Here is an 8,880-nt window from a genome sequence, read left to right as displayed (position 1 = left end):
CCCCCCACCCCCCTCCAAAAAATATTTAAGTTTTTTCTAAAAAATATTTTCAATTTCAATTTCAATAATTATTTTCTAATCTCTAATAAAAATAAAAGATATTTTCTCAAAAATATTTTTCATTCATAAATTAAACACTAAAAAATATTTTCTACTCACCAACCAAACATGAGAAAATAAGTGAAAAATCTACTTGTTTTATAAGAAAACATTTTCTAGCAAAACATTTTCCTTGAAAAACACTTTCATACCAGGCACACTCTAAATGAGTTCTCACAAAAATATTTGAAAAACTGAAAGAGAGAGCGTATGGTGTGTTTTGGACGAACAAAAATATATTCTACGAATAATATTTTATTAAAAATAAGTTATTTTTTAAAATTTCTGTTTATGAATAAATATTATTGTAGAATTTTAATCCATTGAAAAATATTTTTCTGTATAGAATATACGCTACGTATTTCTTTTACATGAAATTGGAGTGCTGGTCGAAATATGATGGCTTGAGCCCAACTTGGACAAAATCTCAAATTAAAAAAGAAAATTAATTAAAATATAATAACAACTTATTAGTTGAACTTTTTTATCTTTATTATTATTATTATCTTAATCCATAGAATATTTGACGGTTTTTAGTCATACAGTAGGTACTAGAACTTAATGATTAGTTTCATTTTCAGATTCTTTTAATAATATATATTTACCCACGTGTGGCATGATATAAATTAAAGCACACAAATACTCGTATATCACTATATTAATTATTAACTAAATTATTAACTAATGAACTTGACACAAATTATTAACTAAATTAATTCTCAAATTATTGATAATCTTAAAAATATCGTTTATTTGACTTATGTTGCAAGATCGAGAGTGTATTTAAGTTTGATTGATTAAGTAAAAGTGTATTTTTAAGGATATTAATAATTTAAGATGAAACTAATAATTCATACCGAGTTTAAAAATATTTTTAATATTTGTCTTTATTATAGGGTAGATATTCTATCACATATTGCTTACTGTATGAACGTAATAGGATGGTTTAAATAATGTTGACACTAATATTAGTGGGTGATAAATTAAGGAAAAGTGATATCTCTTACTTTTTTATAATTTGAATAAAAAAAAGTGGTCTTTTCAAATTTCTAATACATGTATAAAAATAAAAATCTATTATAAAATATCATTAAATTAAAAAAATAATTGTGAAGGATTAGAAAATCATTTCTTCGTAAAAATGGACGGGATGTGCATACAAATGAATTAAAATAGACTTAAGAATTATTGCATAACTCTATCCGATATTACTTGCGTTGAGTTAAAGGTGACTTAATGATTAGAAAATTTGACCGCGCTTTTCAGTAGATATATAATTAAAAAAATATTAATTTATAAGTTAATTTTTTTGTTAAATATAATTGGGATAGAGGAAGAACCATTTTTAAAGAAAAATATAAATTGTTGCTAAAAAGGTCAAAGGCCATGTTTTATTAATCAAAAGGAAATTATGTACAGAAAATAATGTCTATTGATACCATACAAACAATAATTTATGCAGGTAGAACGCCTAAAGAAAAAACTCACAAATTTTACTGCTTAAATATATTTTGTATGAGCATATATATTTTGAAACTATAGAAAAAATAATATTCAATTGTCAATCGTATTATATCAATATATTACCATTCATACTTCTAAAGCTCGTTATTAATTTTAGCACTTCTTCATATATATAGACATTTTTTCATCAATAATCACCTCCCTTTTTATTTCAATACCTCAAATATTTTAAATTTACATAATAGTGACACAACAAAAATATTGTTATATATGTATATAAGGAGTTAAATTTTATAAATGTGTTCTATTAAGTCATAAACATAAATATGTTATTTAACTTGGCCCTAGTTGACGTCTATATCCTCTAATTTTTGTGTTCATAAGTAGACACTTAAATTGTATAAAGTTAAACAAGTAAACACATATCCTACATGACATAATTATACATGTAGAATATAAATTGTCATGTAGAACGTTGTGGTTCTTCTATATCCATGCAATTATCTATTGAACTATAGTATTAAAATTATTCTGCATTAACATTGGGAAAATTATACATAATGACAAACTATTAATTCAAATTAAATGGTATAACCACACTTTGATTTAATTGTGTCCTATAGCAAACTGTTTGTCAGCGCCTCTCTCCCTCAAACTCTCGCTCGCCACTCTCCTCTCTCGCTCACTCTCTTTGTGCTCGCCTCTCTCGCTTTATACAACAGAATTGTATAAATTGCGTTTCTGTTTGTATAAAGCGTAAGAAAATTGTATATACACATGCAAATACCCCAGTTCTCTTTTGTCTTTCTCTCTTTCTCGTTTTATACAACAGAATTGTATAAATTGCGTTTCTGTTTGTATAAAGCGCGAGAAAATTGTATATACACATGCAAATACATATATATTCGTCCTATACACTTATAATTATACAATAAAAATATTTCACTGCCCAATTTTATGTTTGTATAATGTATAATTTATGTTTGTATAAAGCGAAAGAGAGAGCGATTTTTTATATACAAATATTTTTGTCAACGATTTATACAAACGAGAGGCTAACAACAATTTATACAAATGACCTGCCAGCGAAATTATACAAATCTGAAGAGGAGCCAACGAATTATACAATTGCTACTTTTTGTATATATGTATAGCGAAATAGACAACTTTCAATTGTATATGTATAGCGAATTATACATATATATGTTTGCTATGGAGCGCAATTATACAAACTTTGCTATAACATACAATTATGATTTTTTTATTTGCTATATGTGAAAGTTGCTCTTTTAATTAATTATGAACTATATATATCAAATTAATCTATTACAAATATATTAACATTAGTATTTTATATCCTAATCTTACATTGTTCTCTGATGGACGATGGTTCATTAAACTTATTAGTGCAAAGAGCCCTCGTGAAGTTCTCTAATGAAATTAGTAGGAGTAATGTCATTTAACTTGGTTTCAGCTAGTATTTATATTTTATGTCCTTCAAATTTGAATATGCACAAGTAGATACTTAAATTTATATAAAATTGAATAAATAGACATATTTGTCATACGTGGCGCCTTACATGACAATTTTGTCTGATGTGGCATCCAACGTGTATTATACCGTGTAGAACGTGTGTATCTACTTATTCAAATTTATACAAGTTTAAGTTTCTCCGTATGCACACCCAAAATTGGATGGCATAAATATCAGATGAAATCAAATTAAATGTCATATTTATGTATTATGTTTTTATTATTGAATAATCATATTTCATCTTTTATTCTTTCTTTTCATAGTAGCTCTATTTTGTACCGTACTCTTTTGTTGCAGCTTTATCATTCAAATTAGGATATGTGACATTATATAATAACAAAGAACATATATACAAACATCGTATTCATTAATACGATATAATATAATACCATACATTCACGAAACCGTAGGCCATCCAAACAAAGTGTTTGTCCAAATTTTTAATTGGGAAAAATTTGTTGGCATTGATCGAATCTTGGTCTACTCGAAGCAACTGCAGAATCCTTTGCCATTTTCAATTGAATGGGCTAAAAGGTGTAGTAAGTTCCCATGGATCGTTGGACAGGAATCTTGAAGGTGCCATTGTACAACACATATTATCGAGTCGCTGCTTCACTTTGCCTTTCTCCTTCTTCCAAATCTCTCTCTGTAAGTTCTTTTTTTTTTAAACCCTAAATCCTTTTCAGACTTCAATTTATCCCAGCAAATTCACTTTAAAAAAAAAATGGAATTGATATTTCTAATCGCGTAGCTATGTAGATCAATCTATCAATCATATGTGCTTCAAGTCAAATTCGTTGGAATCGTTTTTATGTAGCCTCAGTTCTAATTAGTTGGTTTCGTTTTATATGCATCTATTCGAGACCACTTACATATTTGGGCATGTTCAATTTTGTATTTAATGAATTTTGATTTGTATGGAGCTTTTTAGATAATGAAAAAGGAAATTTTGATACTCAAATATGCCATTGGACTTTGAGAAAAGGCTCATCTATGACATCCGTTAAAAGTTGTGCTCATTTATGTCGTTTTCGTTTGAGAAAAAGGCTCATCCAAGCCATTATTTGTTTACTGAAATGACATAGATGAGCAACATAGATGAACTTTTTCTCAAAGTTTGATGGTTTATTTCAGCCTTTTCCCTTTTAAAAAATAATTTAATTAATGACGTGGCCGAATATAAATAGTGGCATGGATGAACCTTTTCTCAAATGGAAATGACATAGATGAGCCAAACTTTTAACGGATGACATAGATGAGCCTTTTTCTTAAAGTTTGATGACATATTTGAAGTGATGTGCATTTTAGCTATTTACTGTTTGGGTAGTAAGAAAGTTGTTCTCTTTATTGTTTTTAATCGAAGGGCCTGCTCCATGCCTTGCATTTTGTATGAAACATAGGTGCCTGTTGCAAATGCTATTTTTTTCAATGGAGATAAGATTGATGGGACGGGAAATCCAGTGATTGAGAGGCTATCTGACCTGCAGCAAATTGCTGAAATCTTGGTTTCAAAATTTGGGAATTCTATCAATGCTTGGGTTATTGAGGCACCTGTCTTCAATGGACCTTTTGCGGTTTATAAAGACTTTATACCTTCTGTCAAAGAATATGGAGAGCCTAAATCTTATGATGCAGATAGTTTCCCTGCTTCTTCCTCCATTGTCTTGCTTTTGTGGAATTGCTTAAAAGAGGTATTATCTATTGTTCGAAGTACCTGCCTTGTGCGCTGATCACCATGTACCACTTTTTAGTTAAGTTAGTTCAACTTGATTGAAAGAGAAAATTTAAGGTGAAGTTCCTCATTAGAGTCTTGGTATAGATTGCAAGTCTATTTGGCTCTAGGATATACTATTTATACAGTTTCTTGTAGTGTCATGTATGTCCTCTTGGCTCTGTAATTTAGGTAAATATCACACTATCCTCAAGGTAAGGGTAAGGTCTGCATACACCCCACCCTCCATAGATCCCACTTGTAGGAGTATAATAGGTATGTTGTTGTTGTTGTTATATACTTATATCACACTGTCTTCAAGAAAAACCCAAATAAGCCTCAGAACAAAGTTAAGGTTTCGACATGACCATCTTGTGAATGAAGATGTCCTTTCGGCCTGTTTTGACTAGAACCCGCACTAAACATGTTTGTAGAAGACATAGATGAGTTGTGAAGATTTAAGAGAGTTTATTCAGTCTGTTAGTTCTTGCAAAAACATTGGAGGAAGTACTTTCCCATTTATATCTATATTGATTCTGTTAATTCTCGCAAGAAAAAGTGATGAATCACTAATTGCTTTTTGCTATCTCCTTATAGAGCTTGTATAAGGCTGTAACTCGCTTCTCTAGCTGGCTTGTGAATATTCTTCTTCCGTTTGTGGTGTTTCTTCCATTTGATCTCGCTTGCTTTTCCGCATTTGTCCATATGCAGAATATTAGGAATCATAATGATATACTGCCTGTTCAAAGAGGGGACTTCGTACTTCTTCTTGCACATTTTGATAGAACATTATATGCAATGATTTTGCATGTTTAGTTGCTTATGAATTTACTTTACTGTCTTAAAACAGGCAAAAAGTGTCATTTCAGGGAAACATAAAGAGCCCTATCAAGCTGAAGTTTCTACATCATCTTCAAGTACACCAAGATCTTTGCTACTTGGATTTAGCAAGGGTGGTACTGTACTCAACCAGCTTGTTACTGAGCTTGGTTTTGCACCAGTCCAGCTCACTGAAGACGTGCCGCTAGCAAACAAGAATGTCACAATTGGAGGATTTTCCTCCCAGCCACAAGATCAGATTATTCCAAATTCTAAAGATGGCTTCTTAAATAGCATAGCTGAGTTCCATTACGTAGATGTTGGTCTAAATACAGAGGGAGCATATGTAACCAACCAAGATGTCATTCATAAAATTTCTGATCGCCTCGTCCAAGGAGCCCCTGGAATTCGGTTTTTCCTTCATGGAACTCCTAGACAATGGTGTGATCGTGACAGGATTTGGATCCGGAAGGAGAAAGATGAGTTTTTTCGGCTTCTCAAAGAAGCAACTCGGAAGAATATGGGGAAATTGTATATACGTGAAAGATTGTATTTTGGTAATAAGCTCCCTGATCTCCAGATACACTTTGAAATCATCGAGCATTTGGATGTGAGTTGAGTGTTTCTTCTTGATAATGAAATGCATGAATTCACCTATTCTCAACCTCCCAATAACTAGTTCAAGTAATCAATACGATTATGGTGTTTTTGGCTCTGTGATTGTTATAGTATTTCGTAAATGCTGTTGGTTGCAGTTCAAGATTTTCTTGAATGTCTCCGTATATATTTCATACATTTTCTTTTCCTTATTGTTTACTCTCATCTCAATTTATGTGATACATTTTGGATTTTCATGCATAAATTGTCGGTCATTTGACTCTCAAAAGGTGAAATGTGTCGCATAAATTAGGAGTTACCAAGTATTTATATTAAAAAGGAGGAGAGGAGAGAGTATTGTTAAACTCCTATAAAGCATCAATTTTACATCTTTATTTGCTATGAAACCTACTTCAAAAGAACTTCCATAATTTCTTCCCCAAAATCGAAGCAATGAATGATAGAAAAACCTTTGGGGTGTGGAGCAGAATAGAGAGAGAATGCCATGTTTTGCTTCAACGGAGGAACTCCAAAGCCACTCTTCTACGTATTCACGCCATAATGCTTCGAAATGCCATTGAAAATAACGTCAGTCTACTCACCATGCTCATTTCAAGCTTCTCCGTCAACGACCCAGTTGCTGGAATTAGCCATGCACGCCGCATGTTCGACAAAAGTCTCCAAAAGGACAAGACTTTCCTCTGTAACGCCATGATAAAATCCCACATGGGTGTTGGTCAATTCGCCGACTCAACATTTCTGTACAGAGATTTATTAAGACATACAAGTTTTAAACCCGATAATTACACGCTTTCGAGCCTTTCCAAGTGTTGTGGCGCAAGATTGGTGTTGTGGGAAGGCTTGGAAATTCATAATCATGTGTTGAAATGTGGGTTTGCTTCGAATTTGTTTGTGGCCACTTCGTTGGTTGATATGTATGGGAAGTTTGGTGAAATGGATTTTGCTAGGAAGTTGTTTGATGAAATGCCCCAGAGAAGTCCAGTCTCGTGGACAGCTTTAATTGGAGGTTATTTGAAGTGCAGATGTATGGGTATTGCTGAAGGACTTTTTGATGCAATGCCTGAGAAAGATGTTGCTGCGTTCAATGTGATGATTGATGCTTACGTGAAGAAAGGAGATATGCTGTCAGCAAATAGATTGTTTTGGGCAATGCCGGAGAGAAATGTGATTTCTTGGACTAGTATGATTGATGGGCACTGCAGTAATGGTAATGTAAGTGAAGCCAGGGTGTTATTTGATGTAATGCCGCAAAGGAATTTGTACTCTTGGAACGCAATGATTGGTGGATACTGTCAAAACAAACAGCCACAAGAGGCTTTGAAGTTGTTTCATGAGCTGCAGATGGGGACGACATTGGAGCCGGATGGTGTTACTGTTGTCAGTGTACTTCCCGCTATTGCTGATTTGGGTGCTTTAGATTTGGGTAACTGGATTCACCAGTATGTGAAGAGGAGGAAATTAGATAGATCTTCAAATGTTTGCACTGCTTTAGTTGATATGTATGCCAAGTGTGGGGAAATTGCAAAAGCCAGGGAATTTTTCGATGAGATAAAAGTAAAAGAGTCATCAAGTTGGAATGCTTTAATTAATGGGTTGGCGATCAATGGATCTGCTAAGGAAGCATTGGAGGTGTTTGAGAAGATGAAGAGTAAAGGATACGAGCCGAATGAGATTACTATGCTTGGTGTTTTGTCAGCTTGCAACCATGGTGGATTGGTGGAGGAAGGCAAGAAATGGTTTGTCGAAATGGAGAAATATGGGCTCACTCCACAAATTGAGCATTATGGTTGTCTGGTTGATCTCTTGGGGAGGTCAGGGTGTTTGGAGGAAGCCGAAAACTTGATTGAGACCATGCCTTATGAGGCCAATGGAATAATATTGAGTTCCTTTCTATTTGCATGTGGTTATGCCAAAGATGTTACAAGGGCTGAGAAGGTCAAGAAAAAAGCAATTGAGATGGAACCGTGGAATGATGGGATCTACATAATGCTAAGGAACATGTATGCCACTGATAAGAGGTGGAGTGATGTTGAAGACATTAAGGGGCGGATGCGGAGAGAAGGGGCAAAAAAGGAGGCAGGTTGCAGTACCATTGAAGTTAATGGTATGGTTTGTGAATTTATTGCTGGGGATAAAATACATGCACAGCGTGAGGAAATACATCTTCTATTGGAACATATGCTGTTGTACATGCGAGGTTTGGATACACCTTATAGTAATGATATTGGATTGGCTGAATTATGAGTGATGACTATCTTGCCAATATTACGCGTTTCACATCTTGCATATACTCTTGCTTTCCCTCATATCTCAGATGTCAGCCTTGAGGCTAAATATACATGGACGACTATGGTACAAAGGCCACAATCTGTAATAAGGAGACAGATAAACACCTGACCTTCCCAAGAAAGGAGTTGATGCGGTTGGAATGTGTAGAATTTGTCTTTGTTAAGAGTGTTAAGGCCTCCGACTGAAGATCAAGAGAAAATTAGTACTAGAACGTCAGTGTTGGTTAGGAATTGGAAATAACTGCTGCACAAGTATAGTTCTTTCAGAGTTATTGTTGGGTGATAAATGCTGGGAGCCCATTCTGTAGATTCCTGCTTAATCTAAAGCATGATAAAAGTCAAGAATC

At 33.4% G+C, this 8,880-nt stretch overlaps 2 protein-coding genes across 2 annotated transcripts; both read left to right on the top strand.

Moving 5' to 3' along the window:
* The first annotated feature begins 3,528 nt into the window (after positions 1 to 3,528).
* LOC102595758 (uncharacterized) lies at positions 3,529 to 6,347 on the top strand. Its single transcript, XM_006347890.2, has 3 exons — positions 3,529 to 3,745; positions 4,498 to 4,788; positions 5,659 to 6,347. The coding sequence occupies exons 1-3, from the start codon at positions 3,647 to 3,649 to the stop codon at positions 6,244 to 6,246; spliced, it is 978 nt and encodes a 325-aa protein (XP_006347952.1). The 5' UTR covers positions 3,529 to 3,646; the 3' UTR covers positions 6,247 to 6,347.
* A 107-nt stretch (positions 6,348 to 6,454) lies between these two features.
* On the top strand, positions 6,455 to 8,510 carry LOC102595109 (pentatricopeptide repeat-containing protein At2g44880). Its single transcript, XM_006347888.2, has one exon. The coding sequence runs from the start codon at positions 6,678 to 6,680 to the stop codon at positions 8,487 to 8,489; it is 1,812 nt and encodes a 603-aa protein (XP_006347950.1). The 5' UTR covers positions 6,455 to 6,677; the 3' UTR covers positions 8,490 to 8,510.
* The last annotated feature ends 370 nt before the right edge of the window (positions 8,511 to 8,880 follow it).

This window comes from Solanum tuberosum, unplaced genomic scaffold (assembly GCF_000226075.1).
Source record: "Solanum tuberosum cultivar DM 1-3 516 R44 unplaced genomic scaffold, SolTub_3.0 scf00095, whole genome shotgun sequence".
NCBI lineage: Eukaryota > Viridiplantae > Streptophyta > Magnoliopsida > Solanales > Solanaceae > Solanum > Solanum tuberosum.
This window is presented reverse-complemented; position numbering and strand designations above follow the sequence as displayed.